At 45.2% G+C, this 26,589-nt stretch overlaps 4 protein-coding genes and 1 long non-coding RNA gene across 7 annotated transcripts; 2 read left to right on the top strand and 3 right to left on the bottom strand.

Annotated features, from left to right (window-relative positions):
• Positions 1–325: 325 nt before the first annotated feature.
• Positions 326–4,386, top strand: CREB3L4 (cAMP responsive element binding protein 3-like 4). 2 transcript variants are annotated; one of them, XM_008567597.1, is made up of 10 exons: positions 326–379; positions 626–978; positions 1,222–1,468; positions 1,626–1,747; positions 2,492–2,584; positions 2,719–2,825; positions 2,948–3,016; positions 3,114–3,198; positions 3,383–3,479; positions 3,630–4,386. In XM_008567597.1, the coding sequence occupies exons 2-10, from the start codon at positions 712–714 to the stop codon at positions 3,821–3,823; spliced, it is 1,281 nt and encodes a 426-aa protein (XP_008565819.1). In that variant the 5' UTR covers positions 326–379; positions 626–711; the 3' UTR covers positions 3,824–4,386. The 2 variants fall into 2 exon arrangements, with proteins under 2 accessions (XP_008565819.1, XP_008565818.1); XM_008567596.1 differs by lacking the exon at positions 3,630–4,386 and having other exon boundaries at positions 626–695; positions 801–978; positions 3,114–3,412.
• On the bottom strand, positions 4,224–6,556 carry JTB (jumping translocation breakpoint). 2 transcript variants are annotated; one of them, XM_008567598.1, is made up of 7 exons: positions 6,439–6,556; positions 6,308–6,328; positions 6,147–6,227; positions 5,969–6,006; positions 5,689–5,771; positions 4,941–5,020; positions 4,224–4,537 (listed from the first exon to the last, which is right to left on the bottom strand). In XM_008567598.1, exons 1-7 carry the CDS (start codon positions 6,537–6,539, stop codon positions 4,381–4,383), a joined length of 561 nt encoding a protein of 186 aa, XP_008565820.1. In that variant the 5' UTR covers positions 6,540–6,556; the 3' UTR covers positions 4,224–4,380. The 2 variants fall into 2 exon arrangements, with proteins under 2 accessions (XP_008565820.1, XP_008565821.1); XM_008567599.1 differs by lacking the exons at positions 6,308–6,328; positions 6,439–6,556 and having other exon boundaries at positions 6,147–6,229.
• A 3,476-nt stretch (positions 6,557–10,032) lies between these two features.
• Positions 10,033–14,080, bottom strand: RAB13 (RAB13, member RAS oncogene family). Its single transcript, XM_008567595.1, has 8 exons — positions 13,819–14,080; positions 12,633–12,693; positions 11,616–11,676; positions 11,306–11,383; positions 11,106–11,195; positions 10,919–10,984; positions 10,768–10,821; positions 10,033–10,555 (listed from the first exon to the last, which is right to left on the bottom strand). Exons 1-8 carry the CDS (start codon positions 13,940–13,942, stop codon positions 10,478–10,480), a joined length of 612 nt encoding a protein of 203 aa, XP_008565817.1. The 5' UTR covers positions 13,943–14,080; the 3' UTR covers positions 10,033–10,477.
• Positions 14,081–17,988: 3,908 nt separating this feature from the next.
• RPS27 (ribosomal protein S27) lies at positions 17,989–19,555 on the top strand. Its single transcript, XM_008567594.1, has 4 exons — positions 17,989–18,085; positions 18,398–18,506; positions 18,862–18,972; positions 19,470–19,555. Exons 1-4 carry the CDS (start codon positions 18,080–18,082, stop codon positions 19,496–19,498), a joined length of 255 nt encoding a protein of 84 aa, XP_008565816.1. The 5' UTR covers positions 17,989–18,079; the 3' UTR covers positions 19,499–19,555.
• Positions 19,556–19,821: 266 nt separating this feature from the next.
• Positions 19,822–20,225, bottom strand: LOC103586344. Its single transcript, XR_550141.1, has 2 exons — positions 20,148–20,225; positions 19,822–20,067 (listed from the first exon to the last, which is right to left on the bottom strand). It is a non-coding gene; the product is annotated as an uncharacterized LOC103586344 (long non-coding RNA).
• Positions 20,226–26,589: the final 6,364 nt, after the last annotated feature.

Below are 26,589 nucleotides of genomic sequence, written 5' to 3'. Positions count from 1 at the left end.
ACAAGTAAGTACTGCTGCCCCATTGGCCTGACTCCCCTCCGACAGCGTATTCTAACCAGTTACAGAGGAGCTGGCCTTGAGAGGAAAATGCCATTCATTGGCTCAATGTCCTGCCCCTCAAAACCCTAAATCTTTGGCTTCCAATCAGGACTCAGCTGTGGGAAGAGCGCCCCGCGATGGGGGAGGGGATGCCCCCGTGGGTCTTGGGCAAGCCTCTTAATCTTTCCGCCTTTGCTAACAACCTGGCGTGGTCTTCCCCTTCTAAAAGCGATGGCGGGAGAACTGGCACTCAAGCATTCTACGCTCCAGTCGCAGCCATCTCTACTCTCCCCTGAAGAGACACCAAACCCTTAGGAAGATTTACTATCGCTAGGAGAAAGTGAGGCAAAAAGGGAGCGTCTGTTTTCCTTAAATTAGGTTTGAGGGTGCTCGGTCTCTTAATGCCAGATACAGCGCCCCTATCGTGGCTCCTGGAAAGGTGCAACCCACTTTCTTGGTTTAAGGCTGGGGGCGGGGTTTGGCTGGGCAGATCCAGGATATGAGATCCTGGAGGAAAGAAAAGGTGTAGTGTTTGGGGCGGTCATCGGGCTAGGCTGGCTTGACAGGGCTGGGCTCTTCGGAACAGGTACTACCCAAGGGGGCTTGTTTGTCTGATCCTGAGAGATAAGGCCGGAGGCGAGATTATCGAGTGACAGGTGAGGAAGGGGAATAATGGAAGAGGGAGCAGAGGAACCCAGAAGCTGTGGGGTAGGGGGCAGCCATCATTTCTGCAACTCCCTGTTCCACATGCCTTCCCGCAGAAGCATGGATCTTGGAACCCCTGACCTGCTGGACGCGTTGCTGGAGCCCCCAGAAGATATCTTCTCAGCAGGATCCTTCCTGGAGCTAGGACTCCACTGTCCCCCTCCAGAGGTCCCGATGACTAGCCTACAGGAACAGGGGCTGCAAGGCTGGGAGTCCAGTGGGGGCCATGGCTGTGTGAGTGTGATAAGTAGGAGTGGGAGTGGGGTTGAGACACAACTCTGTTTTAAGAAGCACCAAAATGCTTCGGCCCCCACTTGGAGAGAGTTCTGAAAACAGAGACCCCAAAATAGACATGAGTTGTAACTATTTCCATGCCCCAGAAAAGACTGAAATTGAAGAATGAAGGATCCAGGGCTGATGTCAGGTAGGACTTCCAAAATTCTTCCCTGCACACATATATACCCTCTCCTACTGTAGGGCCTTCAAGAGAGTGAGTCTGAAGAGTTCCTGAAGGTTTTCATTGATCCCAATGAGGTGTACTGCTCAGCAGCATCTCCTGGCAGTGACAGTGGCATCTCCGAGGACCCTGGCCATCCATACAGTCCCTCTGCTCTAAGGGCACCCAGTTCGCCTGCCTTCTGTGAGGTTGTCTATGAGGCAGGGGCCCTGGAGAGGATGCAGGGAGAAACTGGGCCAACCTTAGGACTCATCTCCATCCAGCTAAGTCAGTGTTTTTTTGTGGGAAGGGGGCAATGGCCCTTCAAGTCCAGCCCTAGCCATGGGGTTAAGGGAGTTTCCCCAACCTGTGCCTCTACCCAGGCCCTGCTGCCATCAGGGTGTACCCTAATCTCCTTTCTCCCAGCCATCTGTGTCTCACTCAGATCAATGGAGCCCACCATTTATGGTGCCAGATGCCTGTGTGGTCAGCGAGCTGCCCTTTGATGCTTATGCCCACATCCTGCCCAGAGCAGACACTGTAACCCCAGTGCCTCCTGCAACCTTGGTGAGTCCTGGGGTCAGCCAGAACCAGTGCTCCCTGACAAACACGTATATAATCACACAGAGGGGGGCAAAGGGGATGAGAGAGGGGGAATCTGATGATGAACTCTCTTTGCCTCAATTTTGTGGCATTGGGCTTGAAGACCAAGGGGCAAGAACAACTTTAAGAGCAGGAAAGGACAAGGGAGAGCTCTTGGGGGGTAAGGTAATAATGACTCGGCTAAGGAGAAGGTGGGGTGAGGGAATATGGGAACAGGGCTTGGAGGAACCCTAGACCTTGTGTGCACTGTATGCTCAGCCAAAGCCACTGTTTTAGCCTTGGGTCAACACACAGAAATGGGACCAGCCACCTGGGAATCCAGCTGGTTACCGGGTATAGGGTGAAGGAGGAGAAGCAACTACAACAATGTTTCCACTAGAACAATTGCCCAGCAGGAACCTACCCATGGGGAGACGTGGACCAGAACAGGCCCTCCCTAGTATGCTCAGAGTGCCAAGGTCCTAAGTCTCTGGGCAAAGAATATGACAAAACCACCTCCTCTCTACCCTTCTCAGCCTCAGAAGGTCCCTTTGGCTTGATCCAAAGCCTGTATGAATTAAAGTCTCTGCCCCTCATGTCACCTCTAAGTTGGTTATTCCTCAGTGCAAATAGGAAACATTCTCCAGAAGGCATGCAGAGGGAGTGGCTTGGGTGCTGGAAATGGGATGACCCCACTCCCATCTCACCTTTTCCTTTTTCCCCTTCCAGCTGCCCTGTCAAACTCTGTTCCTAACAGATGAGGAGAAGCATCTGCTGGGGCAAGAAGGAGTTTCTCTACCCTCTCACCTGCCCCTCACCAAGGTAACAGGATTCCCCAAAAGGAATCCCAACCCCAGGGACCCCAACTATGGCCACTGAGGAGCCAGGATCCAAGGGAAGAGTTGGGGAGTTGGGGGAGGTTAAGGACCAAGGACTGACACACCCTTCACCTCCAGGCAGAGGAGAGGGTCCTCAAGAAGGTCAGGAGGAAAATCCGTAACAAGCAGTCAGCTCAGGACAGTCGGCGGCGCAAGAAAGAGTACATCAATGGGCTAGAGAGCAGGTATATTTATGCTCACATTTCTGGATTCCGGTGGGCCATATTTGGGGCCCCCTCCTCACCAAGGTGGGCAAAGTAAGGGACTCAGATTGCCAAGCCTTGTTCTACCTTTCCACACTCCCTAGGGTGGCAGCCTGTTCTGCACAGAACCAGGAACTACAGAAAAAAGTCCACGAGCTGGAGAAGCATAACATGTGAGTGAAAGAATGTTGGGAGGGTGCAGCACACAAGGACACCATTCTTGGGCCTTGGTTCCCAGAAGATATTAACTCTTCATTCCTCCTTTTCCAGCTCCTTGGTGGCTCAGCTCCGCCAGCTACAGACTCTCATTGCTAAAACCTCCAACAAAGCTGCCCAAACCAGCACTTGTGTCCTGGTACCATCAGTCTACTTCTCATCTCCCCCCATTTCTACCATCTTTCACCACAATTCCATCCTGTTATCCCCAATACCCAGCCATATCTATCCTCCCATCCCTGATAACCTCAACTGTCCTCCATTCACTCTGTCCTCTGCTCCCTTTTGACCCCACCACCCAAATGTCCTCTTGCTTCCTCCAGATCCTTCTTTTTTCCCTGGCTCTCATCATCCTGCCCAGCTTCAGCCCCTTTCAGGGTCTACCAGAAGTTGGGTCTGAGGATTACCAGCTTCATGGAGGTGAGAGACAAGGTCAGGGTGAGACCCCTGGTGAGCAAGGAGGTGGGAGCTCTGTTCTCCAAGGTAGTCAAGAAGCGGGAAGGTCCTGTGCTGTCCAGGGTCCCCCACCAAGGACAGCACTCTACTACTGCCCTTTTTCTTTCATCTCAGTGATTTCTAGAAATATCCTGACCCACGAGGACATGACAGAAAATCTGGAGACCCCAATGGTAGAGTCCAGACTGGGGGAGCTGCCTGGAGCCAAGGATGCAAATGGCTCAACAAGGACACTGCCTGAGAAGATGGAAGGGAAGACAGGACCCAGTGGACACATCAGAACTCTGCTGCATGCAGATGAGATGTGAGCTGGAACAGAGACCTTCCTGGCCTTCTTCCCAATCACAATAAGGAATCCAGGGGTCCTCTAAGGCTCTGCTTCCCCCTGGGATTTCCACTCAGGTGTCTCTGCCCTCAAGGTCTAAATCACTTCAGGATACCCTAGGAGATGTCTGTAACCTGAGGCCCAGGCTCACTACGTGAGAAGGCACCTCAAATACTTTGGTTATGTATCTGTGATTTTATTTCTTCTTTAGGCATAGGGTTGAGGGAAAACAAGTTTTGACTGAGAAATAAACTTTTTAGCTGACATTGTATCCCAGAAGTTTTAAGTAGTAGAAGGGGAAGCCAGGTACTTGGTAGGTAGGGGCCTAAAGTTGCCATCCCCTTTCCCTCTCTGCCCCAAACCAAATTACAGTAGGGAAGGAAACTATTTCACTCTTTTTATTCTGCTCATTAGTGATCTGGAAGAGGAACATAAAGGAAAGGGGGTACCACCACAAGGCTCCAAAGAACAAGGGTGCAAATCAGTCCCTTCCACTTTCTCTGTCTGATAGGGTCTCAAAGACTCAGGATAAAAGGGCAGCTATATTGACTCGATTTGCTTCCGGACTTTTTCCAGAGCCTTTCTGTCCAGTTGTCGCTGGCGGATGATGACAAGGCAAGCGAAGATCAAGGCCACACCCACAACAGCCCCTTCAAATTTCCAGAATAAATATTGTTCCATCAGAGCTGAGCGGCAGCTGAGGGCAGAATGAAAGTTATTCCCAGGGAAGGCCAGACAGATTCTCCCCCTAATCTCCCTTCTACTTCTGCCTAACTAAGATATATCCAAAAGGGAAAAAGGAGACTAGAGTCAGCTTTCTAATGTGTTTACAGTGCATAAATCCCTCCCAAATGTATCATTTAATTTATTCTTTGATGAGATAGAAGAGCTAGTATTAACCAATTTTACTGATGAGAAAATATGGCCAATAACATAGTGCTGAGGAGTAGAGCTGGGACTTAGGTTCGAGTAACTTAGCTCCAAATCCTCACCTCTTCCCAGTATGACATGCTAATCCCAGACCAGGAGGAAGAGACGGGAACATCTACCTAGTTACAGGAGCAAAGGAGGTGACCCTGAAGAAGAGAAACAGCACTTACCTTTTGAAATCATTCCTTTTAGATGAGCTACATGTAATTTTCTCCACATACCCTGTGGAACTACACTCAGGAGTGGTTTTCTGCCGGGAGAAAAGGACCAAAGCGCATGCTAAGAACGGGCAGCAGGAGAAACAGGAAGGCTGCCATTCAGAAGGGGGCAGGAAGGAATGGTTATTCCCAGGGATAACTGTTATGCCCAACTACTATGACTCCGAGCTGGCAGGCAATAGAAAGCTGATGAATTCTGATGCAGATGGTGGTGGTGGTGGTGGTTCCATGATTAGGAGTATGTGTTAAAAAAGAACACTTCGGGCTGGCCTGTGGCTCACTCGGGAGAGTGTGGTGCTGATAACACCAAGGCCCCGGGTTCGGATCCCATATAGGGATGGCCAGTTCACTCACTGGGTGAGCGTGGTGCTGACAACACCAAGTCAAGGGTTAAGATCCCCTTACCGGTCATCTTAAAAAAAAAAAAAAAAGAAAGAAAGAAAGAACACTTCACAGGCAATAGTCTAGGAGAGATGAGGACGATTCCAGAACCTACTGTGTTAAAAATGAACAAAACATTGTTATCAGCTGAATATTGCCATTAACATGGAAAGAAAGGGGCATGTTTTCAGGAGAAGACAAGTTCAAATTAGGACGTACAGGGAGGCTGCAAGGAAAAAGAAGAAAAGACAATGCAAAGGCACAATAAGACGTTGGGACTAGTTAGATGTGAGAAGAAAGGGAGAGAAAACATACTCACAGCCTGGAAATTAGAACATGGAGCGCACTCTTCTGCCACCACAAACTCTTCCACCAGCCAGCAGGGCAAATTTGAGGTGCTCACTAAAATAGGAAAGAAATGCTTGCCCTAAACCATTCAGCAAACATTTCTCCCAAAGGCTCTGCCCATCCGACTTCCCAACACAGAACTTGCCCTCATTCCATGTGGTGCCGCCCTTTCCCACGTGTGCTCTTGGTATATGGGGAAGATATTAAGAACAAACAAAAAAAATGGGAGTGTCGCGTTCCCAATCACCCACCTGACAGCTTCTCTTCCCGCACGGGAACCTCTGCTTGGCTGCAGGGGGTGAGGGGGTTAGAGGGGAAGGGCAAAAGTCAGAATCCAGAAAACAGGGCAACCCCACCTCGGCTATCGATGGACAAGCCCTCCCCCATCCTCGGGGGCGGGGACGATCTGATCCTGTCTGTTCTCCTTACCAGAGCTTTAAGGTGAAAGCGCAGAGTAACCAGCACAGGCGGCGGCTCTGGGGGAGGCCAAGCCTCCCCGCGCCCGCAAACATGGAGCGTTCAGGAAAGCGCAGAGTACCCAGCACAGGCGGCGGCTCTGGGGGAGGCCAAGCCTCCCCGCGCCCGCAAACATGGAGCGTTCAGTGTCGCACCTGTCGGAACAGAGAGACTTGCTCTACCGGCCTCGTGCCTCCCAGAGGTTCCAGGTCAGGGCTGAGAGACGCCAGGATTGCCTGTCAGGTGAAAGTCTCTATGGACGTGCCTGTGGCCACAGCGAGAAAAGCTTATATGCATTTGCTGGACAGGAAAGCAAGGTGCTTCTGCGGAGCCCGCCAGGTCCTGGAGGAAGAGCCAGTGGGGCATACCGGCCTAGTACCCGAACACCTCGGCCTCCACCCCCGGCGCGGCCATCTCGTCCCGCGGAGGATCCTGGGGCGCGGCCGGTCGGCGGGGGCGGGGGCGGGGGCGCGCGAAGCATCGCCCGCTGGGACTTGTAGTCTTTCGGACCTGTGGCGCCCAGCCCGCGGCTCAATGGGAATTGGCTCGGCGCCCTGTTGCATTGTGGTCCCGGTAGTCTTTACGGGAACGGAGGAAATGGCGGTGCCCGAGGCTTGCCTGGGTTCTCGGTTCACTGCTCCCTGGGCTGACGCTTGTTTAGCCATTCTGGGCTAGGTAAGCAGGAAGGCGTACAAAGGAACCGTACGTCACCCTCCCAGGACTTTGTTCCCACCTTAAAACCCCAATGGGCCCCTCCATTAAGCTTCAGCCTCTCTGACTCGCTTCCCCATTCCACCCTCCCACCCCCGATGGACCAGTGGAGAAGCTCGGTTGGAGGACAAGACATGGAGGCGAAACTGCACTTTGTCCTCCCTGCAAAGCGGCAATATCCGAGACAAACGGTGAACGTGAAACTTTCTCCTGTTTCTGGGCTCCCACACCGCTCCACAGATGGAGCATGTCACCTCCCCTCATATTGTTAAACTACTCCGCAGAGCTGTTCCTTTGGATAACCTTTTCACGTGTTCTCAGCTCTCCCTTGCTCCTACATAACGGAATAATCATTACTGCAATGAGAAGAGCACGAGATTCGAGTTCCAAGAAATGCTGAGTCTAGGTTCAGATTTTTATTAGCTACATGACCTTAGGTCGGTGTCTGACTGCCATTGTTCTGTGTAAAATGCAAATGCTAATGTCTATTTCTAATATTTTTTTGTGAGATGCAAATGAAATGTGTATGAAAATACTTTTAATCTCAGTAATGTTGGCTCACTTTTTTTTTTTTTTTGAATCCAACATTTAGCTTATTTTGATCCTCCTGAGGAATCCTGAGGAGTCACTTACAGAGTATAAGTGACTTGTCCCAGGTCATGAAGCTAGTGAGTGCAAGAGCTGAGGCTTGAGCTCAGACCTTAAACTTTTGGGTCAAAGATTTGAGCCTGTTTTCCATCCCGTGTAGTTCAACCCTGATACATACTTAGAACTGCTGTGACTTGACCCACACTCTGGGTTCATACTTTACTGTCTGGTAATGTATTAGTCACTATCCTAATTTTGCCCTAATTTGCCTCCAAGTTTCACATATAGTGTGTCTGTAGCCCTTCCAGGCCATGTGAGTTTAGTTTTCTTAGATGCTCAATAGACAAGGAGGTATTCAAACTTCATATAAATACAGGTGCTGATAAAATAATCTGGACCCCACCTCTCAAGACCAAAGGGCTCATGTCCATATTTTTTTCTTAACTGTTCCACATTCTCCTCTCCGAAAACATCTTTCTAGCTTAAATACCATTGCTACTATTCTTCCCCACAGCCCTAAGGTCTAGAGCACTTAATTTTAGTATTAACAGTTTATCTGGTGGTATATCCCATAAATTCTGTGTCTTCCCATCAGACTTAAACCTTGTTTCTCAAGAACGGAAACTATCAGACTGTGGAAAGACAATTGAATGGGAATTAGAAAAAAAAAAAAAAAAAAACGTGATAAGGGCTTTTGACTAGTTATTTGTTCCTTTAAGTTGTTATTTGTGTATGTAAATAGTTGTATGTTACAGAAAGTAGGTTGTGGGTTTTTCCCAGTAGTTTTTAGTTAGCTATAATTAAAGTTTTAGCAGAAATCTGCTAGTATTTGTTACTCCTTACTAAATTCTCCTACCTCATGACAAACTGTGAGAGCTGTAAGATTTCACTTTTTTTTTTTTTAAAGATGACCGGTAAGGGGATCTTAACCCTAGACCGTGGCCTTGGTGTTATCAGCACCGCACTCTCCCGAGTGAGCCACAGGCCGGCCCAGATTTCACTTTCAATAACCTTAGCCAGCAACTAAGTGGGATCTCTACCCTGAAACTGGATTTTAAAATATCTGTTCTGGGGAACATTTCTATTTTATGGAATGATGTTTTGCCCCATTCTAGAATTACAATAAAGCCAATTGAGATCTTTAAAAATAAATAAATAAAATAAAATAAATATTTGTTCTGGGGTATGATGATGTCAATCAGTCCCCTTCCTGGGAGTCACAAAGTGCAAATCTTGCCTCATTTCTTGAACAAATTCGGCCAGCTGGGCAGTTGACTATGGAGCTCAAACATAAGCCACAAATGAGGCTTATCACTACCTCATCCAAGCTTGGATACTTAATACATTTATCAAATTATTATTTCTTCCAGCACTGTCAGACTTTTTTTCTTAGTGTTGTCATTTACCAACAGAAACAGCAGCACAAAAAGACTTTGCTGCTGACTCCAGGGTGGTACCACCCACTTTTACATTGAGGAGTTGGGGATTTCTTAATTGCCTTGAACACTGTATCCAGGAATAAAACTTGTAATGGAATACTTGTCTAAACCAAATTTGACATTTCTTTCTTTTTTTTTTAACACACTCTAAAATGTCAAAAAAATCTGACATTTTCATTGATCCTGATAAAAGATCAAGTCCATGAGATAATTTTGTGTTTAAAAATATTGTGTACATCCTATTGCTGCTATAACCAGAAAAAAAAATATGTGTAAGGGTTTATATATATTTAAGGGAGCTTTGTATCAAGCCTGAATTTTGTGGTGGTGGTTCTTTTGCATGCCAATAGTTTTGCCATCTTTGTTATTCAGTAGTCAAGAGCCGTTTTTGGTTAAAATTTGCTTGTTCCTCTGCTTGTGAGTACTACCCAAAGACTGTGTTAAGTGACCACCGTGCCTGGCACATAGTAGTTGCTCAATAAATATTTATGAATAAACGAGTCTCTCTTGTATCTCATTTTCCTCATCTATAAATGCAGATAATGATGCCTACCAAATACCTAAACAAATTGCTGGTAGAATCAAGCTTGCACAAATCACTGGATAAACAATACTAGGTCCTGCTATTTCCTTGAGGCTAGGACTATTAGAGTCCTTCTCTCTTGAAATTTCCTGTGCTTGGAAGAAGGCTCTATCCACAGGGGTCTTCTGGACCACACAGTGGAAAGAGGATGTCCAAACCTTCAGGCCACTCCTCCTGCTCCTTACAATTTTCCTTGCCAATTAATCAGCTGAGGGATGGCCAGTTAGCTCATTTGGTTAGAGTGCAGTGTTATAACACCAAGGTCAAGGGTTTGGATCCCCGTACCAGCCAGCCACCAAAAAAATAAATAAATAAATACTAGGAAAGGGATAGGGTAGGACTAGTCCTGGTGCCACAGGAACCCAGCCAGATTCAGGCAGACCAACCACTTTGGAGAAGCAAGAAATGGGTAAGTAGAAAGCAGTTTTGACATTAAAGAGCTGGCCAACTATCTCAGTTGGTTATAGCACCACCTTGTAACACCAAGGGCAAGGGTTCAGATCTTTGTAGACAATAATGAAAGTTACCCAAACCAGGGTCATTTGTGCAAATGGTGGCCTTTAATATTGAGAAAGACCATGTAGAGTGACAGGATAGGACCAGACCTTGAGAGAGTGGTGCTGAGCCAGCCTCTCACAGGACCCTAAAACCTGATCTCGGAACAATGTATTTACATTTATATTTGCCCTGAAAACCCTGGGAAGGTCTGAGGCCTGAGGCCATCTATCCTTCCTTTCCTCCTCCCTCTCTTCCTACTTCCTCACCTTCTTTCACTTCCTCAATTCTTTCCCCCTCCCTTCGCCTCTCCTTTCTTTCTTTTCCTTTCTCTTTCCTTTTTTTCCCTCCCTTTCATACTCATTCTTCTTGCCATCTACCCATCTATCCCTTCATGCCCCACTGCTATTTCTCCCCTGCCCAGCCCCTCACCCTGCCTCCCTCAGGTTCAGCCTTCACACTTAGGGTAGGGAGGCAAGAGAAGATCCTCAGCCCAGGGAACACTTGTTGGTGTTCTTCTTGTCACAAGTTTTCAGGTCAGTGCTGGGGGGCTTGTTGCCATTTCCCTAGAGGGAGAAGGACACAGGGGTCGGAGTGTAAATGGCTGGCTGCGGTATAAGCCTATAAACTGAAGTCAATCCACCCTCTTGGAAAATCTTAGCATTGCTCCCCTCTTCAGTTTTTACCCCCAACACACACACAAACACACACACACCCCTAGCCCAGCAAGACACACACACACACACACTTGTACCTAGCCCAGCAAGAACCAACTCACGGATCTCCGGCCTCCTGACTTGAGTAAGATATCCCGGGCCAGGGAACTGAAAGCCTAGGGAGGAAAAAGCGGAGATTTTTCAGAACAGATTGGAGGGGAGGATAAATCTATCTTCCGATACTCTTATCTCTGGAAGCAGGGGGTATCTCACCTCATCCACATTCATACTGGATTTGGCACTTGTCTCGAAAAATCGAATTCCATGCTCTCGAGCCAACTATAGGGGAGTGAAGTGGGAAGGAGAGTTGGATAGAGAGCAGCAGCCATGTCCTCTGTGATCTGACCTCATCTTGGCCCTCCCCGACCAATTCTAGAACATTGCCCAGCCTGGCCCTCACCTTATCAGCCTGCTCCTTCTGCACCTTCCTCTTGGCCTCCATGTCACACTTGTTCCCCAGCAAGAGGCGCTCCACCCCAGCTGAGGCATTCTGGGGGCAATAGGGTAAGACAAGTAAAAGTTGGGTCCTGCATATCCTCACGGCTCCCTTCATCCTCCAGGTTTTACCCAGTTCCCCCATCTCTTTTGTAGGGTCCTCACCTCTTTGATGCTTTTCATCCAGTTCTGAATATTCTCAAAGGATTTCTCATCTGTGATGTCGTATACTAGTATAATGCCCTGGGGGATGGCAAAGTTCACTTTGGACCATATTCCTGTTTAGACTTCCCACTGCCCTCTAAGTGACCCTGCAAGTCCCATCCATGGATCTAGATGCTAGGCCATGTGAGGCCCTCTGTAACTCACACTGTGCCCCACATTTTCCCCTGCCCTAACCCCTGACCTTTTGTACTCATAAAACTATATTCTATTGCCTCGTGCCCTCATCCCTTGTCCAGACCCACACTTGTACCATGGCTCCACGGTAATAGGCAGTAGTTATCGTCTTGAATCGCTCTTGGCCAGCTGTATCCCTGAAGAAGTAGAAGGTTTCATGAGGTGGAACAGAAGGAAGAGCTCTCCAAGGGGAGAATTCCCCTCCTAAGAATTTAGCTTTTGCAACATGGTGGGGCTGAAAGAACAGAATCAGGAAACAGTAAAGGGGAAAGGAATGAAAGACAGTTGATATTGGCAGAGGACCAAGAAACAAGATGTCTCTTGTTTATTTATCGAATGCTTATGCTGTGCCAAGCACTGTGTAAGTATCATTTTATCTAATCCTCAAGTCTACCCTTGTGAGACATGTTTTATTGTACCCATTTTACAAATGAGAAAACAGATTTGGATAGGCTGAACGAATAATGATGGTCAGGGGCTAGCTGGTTAGCTCAGTTGGTTACAGTGTGGTGTTGATAAGACGAACGTCCTGGGTTTGATCTCTGTTACCAGCCAGCAGCCAACAATAAAAAAATAAATAATAATAATGAAAGTCAGGTGACAGGTAAGTAACAGAGCCAGGATTTGAACACCAGTCTGCTCTTATTTGTTGTATCATAATGTCTCCTAAGCCTTATACCACACCTTTAGGGTCTCCAGCTTCCTTATGACAGTCAGGTCAAACTTCTATACCTGGCTTTCTGGGCTCTCCGTGATTTAAAGAGAGAACTAGACTTGGAATCAAGTCTTAATTCTGTTACTTGCCATTTCATTGCTTAGAGTCTGTTTGCACATTATATCTCAACAGACACGTATTGTCAAGTTCAGAGAATGGTTTGGAGCTGGGGGAGGCAAGAGTTACAAAAAAGCTGAAAATAGTTGGGAGAGCAGGAAGAGAGATGGGATGACAGCAGAGTGAGGCGAGAGAAATGGATTAGGAGAAGTGCTGGAAGGAGCAACAGGGAAAGGGAGACAAATGAAGCAAAATAGAAGAAAAAGGATTGTAGGAGGTAAGTGGGGAAGTCTGGTTAGGCATTCTATAGGATTCACTCACCAGACTTGTAGTTTGATCTTCTTCCCTTCTATATCCACAGTGCGGATCTTGAAATCAATTCCTGTGGGTGGAAGTTGCAACTGAAGTTGAGATGTGTATGTGTGTGCATGTAAAAATATGTGGTGGAAGAGACAATGGAACAGTGACAGCACCAGAAATTTTGCAGCAGAGAAACTTGGAGGGCAATCTTGACAGTATAGAACTAGAATTTTCCCAAAGCCATGTTTGTATACAAAGCACATTGTCTTTACTTAGATTTTATGGATTTGGGGGGAGAGAAGGTGATAACTTTGCAGGGGGGCTTAAGGCCCTTAAGCCACCTCTTGAGTCCACTCAGCCATGCCAGCTGGCAACTCTTTTAATTCAGTCTGTCTCCCCCAAAATATTACTTTCACATTCCTCTTGCCATATTTTCTTAGAACCCTCTTATTTCCCAGGCCAGAGGAGATGAAGAAAGATGAGACGGGAGGAGGGGAGACAGTGTTCCTCTTAGCAGAAACTTGGGCAACTCCCCCAAGCGTGCTGGGGGCCAGAGGGAGGAGGATGAGTCACCAAGCTGACTCAGAGACCCCAAAAGTCCCCTCATTCCCACCTTCCTCACCAGACTGGCTGCAAATTCATGATCACAGTCCTTGGGCTGCCCTCTGGCACAGCCAGCCCCCTGTTCTATCCTCCCTAACCCACTATTTTTTTAAAAAATTATTTCCCAGCCCCCTATTATGTTGAGGGACAGGGAGACTGGGAAGTAGGTGGTAAGGTGGGGATCCAATGGGAGAGTTTGAAGCTCAGTGGGACAGAAAGAGGCTAGCAATATTGGGAGACAGATGTTTGGGGTAGAGGGATATAGGAAATGTGATCAAAAGAGTTCTAGGTGGATTGGGGTCAGGGAAGAGAAGCTGAGAGGGAAACAGAAAGGTTCATGTGGAGTTGGGGAGACTAGGGAGATGATACCAAGAAAATGGGGGGCTAGAAGCAACTGAAGAATTACCTGGAAGCCTCAGAAAGGTTAGAGGTTTGGGTACCATACAGAGACATGTATGGGAGATGAGTCTGAGACAGGGGTTAATGGACTGGAGTTTAGGAGCCTTAGTGTGAGGGAACCAAAAGGCAGGATCACAGGTAATCCAAGAACCTGAGGATGAGGGCATGGGGAGTTGGGGGTCCGGGATATGACCAGTGGGCTCACCGATGGTGGAGATGTAAGTATTGTTGAAGTTGTCCTCTGCAAAGCGAATGATCAGACAAGTCTTGCCCACCCCCGAGTCCCCGATCAGCAGCAACTTGAAGAGGTGGTCGTAGGCTTTGGCCATGGCGGACACTGGGGTAGCGGGGGAGGTGTGGGGAAGCGCCAGGCACTAGTAGGCGGGATTGGCGGGTTGGGAGACAGAGCGGCCCGGATCCCAGGCCAGGAAGTTTTCGTTCCTCACTGCCAGGCTCTGGGAAAGAGGAGAGGCGGCACTCCTCTGGGCTCCACCCCCTTTCCATCCGCCCTTTCGGCAGCCCCAGGAGGCCAGCCCAGCCTTCTGTTCTGGCTTTCCCTTCCCGGTCTAGAGGGGCCTTCTCCCTTGCTGTTTCCCACAGCCTTCTGCTGTCGTTCCTCTCTTCTGACCTCATTCTTCCATTCTGAGGCCGGAGAGGCTGGAGTGAAGGGAAGTAGAGGTTTAACCGAGACAACCTGAAGAAGAGAAATTTAGAGGGATCAGGGGAAGAGAAAAGAGTTTTGGGAATGAGGGTGAAGGTGGGGATGGCCCCGGAAGTTGACAAAAATTGGGATTGATTTTTGGAGGAGCTATTCATGGAAGCTAAAAGCTTTCTTGGGGCTGAGCAAAAGGCAATTCTAGAATTCTAGTGTTAGTGTTCCAAGACCTTAGTTCTATGAATCCCAATACCCTTTGAAAAAAGCAGGATGCCCAGAAGTAGGTTATTTGCTGAGTCCATCTGCCACCTGGTGGAACACAGTGAAAATTAAAATTAATTATAATACTAAATCAGCCCCACCTCACTGCAACACGCACACACAAACACACACACAGAGCCCATCTAGATGTATTCTGGGGCTTCAGTTTGAAGTCTTCCTTCCGCAACAGTGTGTGTGACTTTTCTAACCAGATGGCTCAGGAACACAGAGATTGGGACTAAAAACATCATTCTTCATGTGGATCTTTTAACATGGCCCTGTATGGGGCAGTACTCCTGACACCTCACTGAATGGTCTGGTAGCTTTGGCAACCAGGAAGCTGAAGTATGGAGAGAATGGCTATAAAGAAATAAGTTTATCTTTGCTTTGGAAAAAATTATTCAAAATATCTGCTTTTCTAACAGTGGGTCAGTAGAATTGTCCTTGTATTAAGATGTACACTGGCTGTGAGACGACATCTTTTGTCACTTCATTCATTTTTGTTACTTTCTGTGTCCATGTTTGTCCTTTCTCTCTCTCTCTTTTTTTTTTTTTTAAAGATGACCGGTAAGGGGGCCGAGCCCGTGGCACACTCGGGAGAGTGCGGCGCTGGGAGCGCAGCGACGCTCCCGCCGCGGGTTCGGATCCTATATGGGAATGGTCAGTGCGCTCACTGGCTGAGCGTGGTGCGGGCGACACCACACCAAGGGTTGCTATCCCCTTCCTGGTCACGAAAAAGACAAAAAAAAAAAAAAAAAGATGACGGGTAAGGGGATCTCAACCCTTGGCTTGGTGTTGTCAACACCACACTCAGCTAGTGAGCCAACTGGCCATGCCTATATAGGATCCGAACCCGTGGCCTTGGTGTTATCAGCACTGCACTCACCCGAGTGAGCCACGGGCCAGCCCCATGTTTGTCCTTTCTCAAACACAACTATTTAGTCCCCTTTTGTCCATTCTCTTACCTCTCATTGTATCTTCAAGTGTATCAGAAACTTCGCAAACCTTGAGTCTTCGCAAACCATTTCCCCTCATTGAGCAAACAATGTCTCATCTTTCCTCTGAATTACTCTTCTTACTGGCCAGTTAGCTCGGTTAGAGTGCAGCCTTATAACACCAAAGTCTTGGGTTCAGATCCCTTGACAGGCCAGCTGCCAAAACAAAACAAAACAAAACAACAACAAAAAAAGGAAGGAATAAATTACTCTTCTTTTTGTGGGGGCAGCTGGCTGGGAAGGGGATCCAAACCCTTGACCTTGGTCCCTTGGTGTTATCAACAATGCACTTTAACCAAGTGAGCTAACTGGCCAACTCCCTAAATTACTCTTCAATTTTCGTGGATTGTTTGATAAAAATCCATCAGTTCTGGGCCGGCCCGGTGGCGCACTCGGTAAAGTGCGGCGCTGGGGAGCGCGGTGGCGCTCCCGCTGAGGGTTCAGATCCCATATAGAGACCGGTTCTCGCTCACTGGTTGAGCGCGGTGCGGGTGCAACACCGAGGGTTGTGATCCCATTGCCAGTCCCGGTACGGGCGCGACACCGAGGGTTGCGATCTCGTTACCGGTCACGAAAAAAGACAAAAAAAAAAAAAGGAAAAAAAAAAGTCCATCAGTTCTTTTTCTTTTATTTTGCCTGGACCTGGACTTTTTGTCCCCAGCAAAATGTTATTCTTGCTTACCTCTCTGGACTGTACTTATGCTGGTGTACACCTGCTTTCACTGGAAATTCATCTTATAGTACCCTCCCCTTAGCTCTCAAAGCCTCAGCAACAATGCCTTTTACCCCTTCAATTAAGTCAGGCTCATTCTGTGTGTGTGTCTTTTTTTTGGTTTTTTTTTGTGACCGGTAAGGGGATCATAACCCTTGGCTTGGTGTCGCCCGCACTGCCCTCAGCCAGTGAGCACACCGGCCATCCCCATATAGGGTCCGAACCCGCGGCGGGAGCGTCGCTGCACACCCAAGCGCCGCACTCTCCCAAGTGTGCCACGGGGTCGGCTAGTCAGGCTCATTCTGGCCTTGGGTTTTGCATTCACAAACTCTTCCTTCAGTCTAGAATGTTCTTCCCTCTGATCTTTGCATGGTTGGCTTCTTGTGTTTCAGATTTCAGCCTACATATCACTTCCTCAGAGGTTTTTCTGGACCACCAGTAGTGTGCTGGAACCACTTCTTACCAATTATTGAAAATAGATTGTGCACATCTCTTACCAGCTCCATGTTCAATGATGTCACTTTGGTAGTTTGAAATCAGCCACGGTGAAAATATTTATATCACTGAAATTAACGAAGACTAGAAATCAGGGTTTTTTTTTCCAGAGAGCTGATTGTTAAACCTTTATCAGCACACCCCTGACTAGAACTCACATGCCTTACCTCATTCCTTTCTTTTGGAATTAACCAGGCCCCCAGATGGCATTTGGATCGTCTTTATTCTTCCTTTATGACATGGATATTCTACACCTTTAGTCATTAGATGATACTTTGGTACTCATCCTTCCTTTCTTCTCATTCCCTGCAAGGGTGTTAATGCTGCCAAGACTATAAATCTTGGAAAGGCAGTGTTGGTGAAAATGTGGGGAAAAGAATGTGGGAATTGGCACAACCTTTTTGGCAAACAATTTGGTAACTCTCAATGTAGATACCCTTGATCTAACAACTCCATTTTGGGGGATTTTCCTACAATGTAGTCACACAGGTGCAAAAAAAAAATCTATATCTCTATCTATGTATCTTTATGTTATCACTTTTGCACCTTTAAGTATATGTGTGGGTATATATATACAAATATACACATATATATACACTTAGATCTGTAAAGATGTACATAGCTGCAGATACATATTCTGTTAACCTTGGACAACTTTCTGGGCATCAATATCATAATCTGTAAAATGTGGATAATAGTATCAACCTCATAGAGTTGTTTAAAGATTAATTAACATATGCAAAGCAGTCAGAACAATGCACATAGTAAGCACTGTATATGTGTTTGATTTAATTATTATAATTATTGCTTGGAAGGAAAGGTTTAGGAGACAAAATTTAACAAGGGTAATCACTAGGAATAGCTTGGGGGTGGTAGAAACGTGGAAAACTTTTTTATATTTACATCCTTAATTGTTAAACATGGGTAAATTAAACCAACTGAAAAATAGTAAAGACTATGGATAATTGAAAAATATTAAAGAAGTGCCGGATACATCTCTATCTCGCTGGGTTTTTTCCTCAGCCGTTCCTATATATTAAGTTCCAACTGTCAAAATGTAGCATGAAATTTTAAAAGTGTCCATTTATCCCTCAATAGTGACCAAATACGCTGACCTCAAGAGAGCACGCTAATTCTCTCAACATGGCGACAAATGTCATAAGTATCATTTAAAGACCTTCCTAAGATGGCAGACCCCTTCGCGTTCAGGGCAGATGAGGACAGAGAACAGGACCTTCCCAATATGGCGGCGGAAGACCCTGACGTCACTTCCTGCAAGATGCCGGATATAAGCAGCAGGATTTCCACCCTCGCTCCTTTCCGGCGGTGAAGACCTACCCACGAGAACATGCCTGTGAGTTCCTTGGTCCAGGTTTCGGCGGAGATCTCACTCTTCTGTCCGCACGCTCCCCTCACGCTGATTTCGGATCGTAAAGGGTCCTCACTTGCCCTCCTCACTTCTTAGGACATAAACTCCAGGGACCGCAGCGGCCCACGGGCCACCCGCATAGACGGGAGCGGAGAGGAGATAAGATGGCGGCCCAGCTGCGCAGACACCAGGGGCGGCGAGGGGCGAGCTCTCCCCGGTGTGTGACAGTGAGGGCTGTTTTCGATCGTCCCATTTTCGCCGTTGGTTTCTAAATCTCTGCATTTCTGCCCCTCTTAGCTCGCAAAGGATCTCCTGCATCCCTCTCCAGAAGAGGAGAAGAGGAAACACAAGAAGAAGCGCCTGGTGCAGAGTCCCAATTCCTATTTCATGGATGTGAAATGCCCAGGTGGGTACATGGCTTGCTCTAGTGGGGAAAGCACTGGACCTCAACACTTGGAAAATGTAGCATGAGCTGTGCCATGTCCTTGAAGCAGCCCAGCAGTTTCAGTTTCTTAGACTGTAAAACGGAGAGAATACGGTTCCTGGTTTTCTTACAATTCGAATGTACAAGATGATACAATTTTGTAATTTAGGGGTAGTGATGAAATTCAGAATGCTCTCCCATCAAAATTTCGCATACAAATCCTGTTTCTTCATGGTAGGAAACACTGTAATGGGATGATCATTTGGGCTTAAGTGTAGGAAAGGTATGGGGGTAATATTGGAAAAAATGTAAGCTCTTTGCTTGGTGTTTTCCTCAGGATGCTATAAAATCACCACGGTCTTTAGCCATGCACAAACGGTAGTTTTGTGCGTTGGCTGCTCCACTGTCCTCTGCCAGCCTACAGGAGGAAAAGCAAGGCTTACAGAAGGTAAATATTGTGAATTTCGGGCTTTGAATCTTATGGTGAGAGGGATCATGTATAATGTAAGTTTGTAGATTGTCTTGTAAAGAGGGTTGTATTCTGTAGTGTGTGTGTTTGTTTTTAAGTATTGGAAACCATGTGTTAATCTCAAAGCACTACTGTCTAAAGCTGGGATGGACAGGTAACAAAAGGGCTTCATAAGGACTCAAGCTGCTAATGTCTTTGCCTTTTTTTTTTTCTTTTTGGCAGCTGGCCAGTATAAGAATTCAAACCCCTGACCTTGGTGTTATAATACCACACTGTAACCAACTGAGTAATTAGCCAGCCCTCAAGCTGCTAATGAATTGACCAAAGTGATATAGATGACTAGGTGGTAGTTAAAAAAGTTGAGAAAAATAAAAATGGAGCTTTTTCTGGGTTGATCACCAGGGACCTGCATATTTTGTGGGGATGGGCAGAGTAGGTAGGCTCGTGTCCACTAACCTCTGAACCTTTTTTCCCAGGATGTTCCTTCAGGAGGAAGCAGCACTAAAAGCACCCTGAATCAAGATGAGTGGAAAACCCTCCCAATAAACACATTTTGGATATATCCTGTTTATTGTCTTGTTTAACTGCTAGAAGTATTCAGGGGGAACCAGAAGAGTGGAATACTAGAATCACTTGGGGCAAGTAAGTGGTCACGTACTTAAAAGTCTATTTGGGGCATTTTTATCCACATAGGTTTGTTGGGTAAATCTTGAGCTTGATTTTAAAAAACCTGAGATGCTATATAAATGGGATTTTTTAAACTTTTTTCTTAGAATTAAGAACTGACAGTTAATCTTTCCAACATAATCCAACACACCACTTTAATTTAAAAAAAAAAAAATCCTTTATTTAAAATGCTCAGAAGCCTTGTTTGGAGGCTTAGTTGTAGAGGTTGCTGCTAGGCTCAGGCTCTTTGCCCAGGGCTAGAAGTCTCCATTCCCTTACAGTTAAAGGAGATTTATCATCCAAACGTAGGTCAGTGCCTTATACTCCATAACCAATGTTGTAGCCGACTCTGAGCCAGTGTGGGTTGTGAATTCATGAAGGGAGGAGAACACGTGGAGGTATAAGAACCTAGAAGTAAACGGGGAAGGGAGATGATGAAGAGCTGAGTGAGTTAAACACTGTTTTCAAAGAGGACAGTGGTTCTTTACCTGGCTGTGGTGTTCCCAGAGCTGGTGCATAAACAACTGGAACAGTCTGTATTTTGTTTAGGAAAGCATTGTATGCTGGAAAAAAGACGAGAGATGTCACAAAAAGGCACATCGGATTTATGTTGGAGGAAGGGAAAGTCAACTCTAAAATGAGATTTCTAAGTGGTGTTTCATAGTTTGCCACACCCAGTTTATTGCTTCTTGGTAGCAGTACATTGACAAGGACCTTTAATCCACCAGGTGACTAAGGCTAGGGAGGCTAACTCAGTTTCAACTGCTTGTCACGAATTAGATGTGATAAACACTAATTTTCATCCTTATTTAGTTTGTGAAATAAATTGAAACCAGTTTCCAAGTCAAAGTCCATGATGCTGAATAAAAGAACTCCTTACCTAGAAAGATAAAAGCTGTTGATGCCAACACCACAAAGAGGGTAAAGAGGAGGATCTGGTAAGAACCAATGAATCTCTTGAGGACACCTGAATCTTTGCATTGATCTGTGTGTTGGCCATAACAAAACAAGATAATATTTGTTTAATAATACATCAAACTGTTTTTAAAAATCATATGTGGTCAAAAGAGTGTCTACCGGAAGCACTCAAAACTGATCTGTACTTGGCCCTTCCAACTTTTTGGCTTCTTCATATCTCCAGAGTAATAAAATTCTGCAATTCCTGAGCATTTTATTTCTTCTCTCAGATTACAAAGGGTGCTTTAAATCCTCTGCAACCTGAAAATGCCTATTACCTTTCCTATGCACTTTAACTTCAGGTGACACGCTTCCCTTCACCAGTCTATGCTGATTCAATTTATAATTTTTTTCTTTTCCTGGCAGCTGGCTGGTGCAGGGATCAAATCCTGGACCTTGGTCTTACTGGCACCACCCTCTAACCAACTGAGCTAACTGATAAGCCCAATTTATAGTTCTTATTCATCTAACCTGAAACATTTCTTTAGGTCACCAGTGACCTGTTAAATCCAGAGGACCCTTGTCCTACTCAGGATGTCATTTCTAGGGATTTTTTTTTTTTTTGGCAGCTGACAGGTACAGGGATTGGAAACCTTGACCTTGGCATTATAAAACTGCAGTCTAACCAACTGAGCTAACTAGCCATCCTTTAGGGAGTACTAGTACTCTGATTTGTGTCTATACTTATCCTTGATAAAACTTTAGACTTGTGTTTTTGAAGCACACTTGGAATCTGTATTTGGTTACTTCAAATTCTGTAGTGTCTAGTAATGAACTCCCCACCCCCACCAAACTGAATTTCAGGCCTTCCTACATAAATTGGTTACCAGGTCCTCATGTAGTTGCTATTCTGCATCACTAGTATAGGCACTCTACCTCTGGACTCGTTCTAACTAGTCTTACCTTTCACCATACTCAGTCATTCTTCATGCTGTTTACAAACTGAAGAATAATTTGAGATTGCTTAAAGTGCATACACAAAAATTCTCTACAGTAATCCCTGATAAAGTCTCCCTTTTTGTTTGTTTTGGGGGGATGCGCAGCTGCCTGGTATGTAGGTCCCACCATTCAAAACTCTTGGCTTTCCAGTGTCTATAGGATCAGAGTCCAAATATAACCTAAAAGGTATATTATCAACCTTTCTAGCATTATTGCTTACACTTGTATGTTCTGGCTATACTGAATTGACTCTTGTCTTCCCAATCTGGCCCTGTCTTAAATCTGATTTCTTCTGCAGTAGGTATAAAGCCTAGCATATACCAGTAGTCCCTCACGTGCTTATGTGAGTGAGCTGAAGATTGGCTTGGATATTTGCATCTAAACATTTCTACCCACCACAGTTAACACTGTTCCCACTGGTCCCTCTTATTCCCAAGAAGTACAAAGGTTCCTAACCAATTTTTGTGCCATGGGTATTTCTGGCAAGTCTGGTGAAGAGCCTATGGATCCTATCAGAATAATGTTTTCTTCTATTCATTTTACCCTAACCACTGTACAAATGAAGACAAATACTGCATAAAATAAAATATGTAGGAATAAAAGAAACCGATTATATCGAAGTACAGTTAACCAAAATAGAAAAAACCTAATTTGTGACATGGTTATATTGTACGGTTATCAAAATGTCAAAAAATCTAATTTACGATACAGTAATATGTATGCTTTATTAACAGCAACAAAAAAGATCAAGGTGCAGTCTGATGACCGTAATTTTTGTTTTTGTTTTCTTTAGGAAGCTGGCTGGTACAGGGATCAAACCCCAAACCTTGGTATTATCAGCATTGCTCTAACCAACTGAGTTAACTGGCCAGCCCTTGATTACTGTAATTCTGAAGTGAGAAATATTTTGAGATCTGACAACCGGAACATGAATATATCTGTAGATTCTCTTGGTGTCAAAGTCACACATACTGCCTATATTCCTAATCAGTGGAAATGCTAACTTTAGAGGTCAATTGAAAATAAAGATGTTTTTCCCATTCAGGGTCATGGGCATGAATTCCATCTAATGGACCATTGCAAGGACCCATGGTCTCTAGCTTTAAAAACTGCTCTACAGGGGCCGGCCCGTGGCTCACTCGGGAGAGTGCGGTGCTGATAACACCAAGGCCCCGGGTTCAGATCCCATATAGGGATGGCCGGTTCGCTCACTGGCTGAGCGTGGTGCTGACAACACCAAGTCAAGGGTTAAGATCCCCTTACCAGTCATCTTTAAAAAAAAAAAAAAAAAAAAACTGCTCTACAGGCAGGCCGGTTAGCTCACTTGGTTCAAGTGTGGTGTTATTACTGCAAGGTCAAGGCTTCAGATCCCTAGCTGCCAAAAAAACAACAAAAACTGCTCTTAGATAGCACAGGTTGACCAACAGATTGGAATTCTAGTAGTGTTTCTAGTGGGGGCCTTGAGCACCTCAATAACAAAATGCATATAAATGTACTTGGGATACTGATCAGTACATACCAGGTTTTCACAAAAACAAAAACCTTTCAGGGCTGGCCCGTGGCTCACTCGGGAGAGTGCAGTGCTGATAACACCAAGGAAAAAGAAAAAAACCTTTCACCCTTTAGGAGATATACAAGGGTTCAGCCTAGTTCACTCCCAATAATTAAGAATACTCTTTCTCTTGAGGGGTGGGGAAGTGGATGTGACAAATACAATATAAGGAGAATAACTATTTTCCATTCCATCCAAACTTGGTGTTTCTAAACTGGGTAATGTCTAGAATCAGATTTTGGAAAGCAAAGTTCTAGGATTACCAACATTTGCCCATTGCCTGATGTGAAAAGAAAAACTTTCAAAGAAAACATTTATCAAGAAGTTTAAAATTGGGCAAATAGTATATTTACAAAGCTGACAAACTCATGTTAAACTGACATAACTATTGTTCAATATGTAAATATAAAATCTAGCTAGTGTTAAGAAAGCTACCTAAATGTTATATTTTGGGTAGGCTGGGAAGATAAAAATGTTTCAATTAGTTTGACTAATCTTGGTCAAGTGGCTAAATGTTTCCCATTAACTAAATTGTGAATAATACATTCTGTCTTCTTTCCTCCTCTAGATTAAAAATAGGAGACTACAATGCTTACCTGCATCAGACTTATCCTTCATAGCTCTCACTACCACAGCCTCACTTTGACTGGTGAGCACACAGGAAATATTGATGAAAACAGGTGATGCCATCTGCTGGAAGGAAGTGAAGTTGACTACTCTTACAGGGTAGATGGCCAGGCCAGGCGTGAGGGGAGATTGCCTATGGCCAGAGACCACTAGAACTGGGGAGCTGGGGAAGACCTGGGAGAAAAGATAAAACAGCACTTGTTTGAAAGAGAAAAAATCAATGTTTTGTATCAATATGTTCCAATCTCAAACATAACAGCATAAAGAATTGTCATCTGGATTTCTAGCTAGTCAGCTGACACTATAAAAGTCATTTACTTTTTCACCCCCTTAGATATGTTGAAGGATAAAGGAAGAAAATAAGCTGTGAGAATAAAATAGACTTCAAAAACATTTAAAATCAGAATTCTAAAGACTGTTTTTTTTTTTTTTCCTTTTTGTCTTTTTTCGTGACCGGTAATGGGATTGCAACCCTCAGTGTCGCGCCCATACCGCGACCGGCAACGATCGCAACCCTCGGTGTCGCGCCCGTACCGCTCTCAACCAGTTGAGAGGACCGGTCTCTATATGGGATCCGAACCCTCGGGAGCGCCGCTGCGCTCCCAAGCGCCGCACTCTACTGAGTGTGCCACCGGGCCAGCCCTAAAGATTGTTTTAAAGATGTGTTTAAAGGTGTATTTTAAAGATGGTGTTATCTTCCAGACTGACAAAGCTCATGACCTATCTTTTGGACTCAGAGCCTTCCTGGCATTGTGAAGGGGTCAGGTTTTCTTCACTGGATTTAAGAATTTCCTATGGTAATTTTTATGAGGTCACTCAGTAAGTTCCTTTACCCTTGGAATGAGAATAAAAAATCTTTTTAAAATATCTATCTGCTCTGTTTTGGTTCAGTCCTTAACATACCTCTAGCTTCTCAAGAACTCTGTCCACTCCCAGTACTCTTATCTCCCCGATATCTTGTTTGTGGCTAAGAACCAATTCTGACTGGTTAATGTAAAAGGCTGGGATGAAAGGAATGAGGATTCTTTGCATTCCATTCTTGCTACGTTCACTGACCAGTGTGGCCCAACCATAGACTGAGGTGTCAGCCACGCTGAGGGCCTGGAGCAGCTCCTCCGACTGTGGTCGAACCTTTATTAGGCAAACATAAACCCCTGGAGGGAAAAAAAAAAGCCAATCAGGAAGGTTCAGAGGCTCTATTGAGAAAGGAAAATTGGTGACATGCAAGTTCAGCAAAAGAGAAAATGCGAACTGAGTTTTGAGAATTTAATATCAGCACACTATTGGCCACTACGGAGAGGATAACAAAGAAAAAGAGAACAGTCCCAGGGAAACCACAACTGAACTTATCGCCTAAGAATACCATTACTGGTAAATCAACATGTCAGGGAGTATTTTCTTTTTTTTTTTTTTTTTTGCAGCTGGCCCATAAAGGGTTCCGAACCTTTGACCTTGGGGGTATAACACTGGTCTAACCAACTGAGTTAACTGGACAGCCCCAACACGTCAGGGAGTGTTAAATAATATAGCACAAGCAAAGCAATTAAGGACTGGTGATATAGAACTAAGTAGTTAATGAGATCAGGAAAGGGTTTGTGAAAGAAAGACAAACACTGAGCATGGTTTAATCACTCTTCTATCAAACCACATCAAGTCCTTATTTCTGTCAGTGGTACTGTTTCTTCTAGTAACCCATGCTCAATCCTCAGCTGTCTTGACATCTTTTCCTTCATCCGTATATCCAATCATTCTCCAAGTTTTGCTGATATCCTTTGAAGTGTCTCTATCTGCCCCTTCTGTTAGTATTTCTTTATTACTCTGGTGTAGACTCTCATCAATTCATGCTTGGATTATTGCAATGGCCCCTTCACTAGTCTCCTTGACTCCCATTCCTTTTTATCCAGTCTGTATATTGCCACTAGATAATCTCTATTCTATAACTAATCACCCTGTGCAGTAACAGTGTTAAAAGTTTTATTCCTCCAGTTCCTATCCTAGTACCAGGTTTTATATTTGGTGTTCAACACTTTGCTGTATTGCTGTATGAACCTTCCTGCAGTGGTTGCCCATTACCCATATCATTCAGACTGCACGGCATAGGATTAGAATTTCTCCCATGATGTAGGACTACTCTATGCCTTATGTTTGACATGAATCCTCTCATTTTAGATCAGTTGATTTATATAAAGTCATCTCAATTTCATGCCTATTTCTGTTTTCTATTTGCTAGTGCTGTTGTTTTGCTTGGAATATCCTTCAGTTCAACAACAAACATTGTGCTAAATGCTGGGGATAAAGATGGATGAGACACAATTCAGAACCCTCAGAATTCAGGTTCAGAATTCAGAACCCTGGATGAGACAGAATCCAGAGATAATGGGGACTAAAAAGAAAATAGTAAATTATAATAGAGAATTACAATAGGGTGTTCTAGAAGGTATATGTTAAAAGTTTGTTGAATGGGTTGAACAAAAATGTTGATTGAGAAAGATTCCACACACACATCAGATGAAACTGGAAAGTATAAATGCAATCCAATAAAAAGGTGACAATTGTACATATAGGAAAACAGAAGGTGAAAACTGGACCCAACGGGTGGAACCTACCTTTCTCCATGCTGAAATCAGAATGGACATGAAAGACTTTACTTGCTGGAATGTCTAGCAAAGTATTACTGAACTGTACATGGCAAAGCAGGAGGGTCTCTGGAAGAAGTACTTTTGTAATGGCCAAGGCTTGATTTGGGGTGCAGGATCCTAATAAGCAGAAAAAAGGCAATTTGGTATCATACACATAAGCAAGAAAGAGGGTCACTTCTGTTTGGTTTGCCCAGCTTTGCTGCAATCAAGGTGAAA

The sequence above is a fragment of the Galeopterus variegatus genome, unplaced genomic scaffold, assembly GCF_000696425.1.
Source record: "Galeopterus variegatus unplaced genomic scaffold, G_variegatus-3.0.2 Scaffold334, whole genome shotgun sequence".
NCBI lineage: Eukaryota > Metazoa > Chordata > Mammalia > Dermoptera > Cynocephalidae > Galeopterus > Galeopterus variegatus.
The sequence above is the reverse complement of the archived record's forward strand: the minus strand, read 5'-3'. Positions and strand labels throughout refer to the sequence as shown.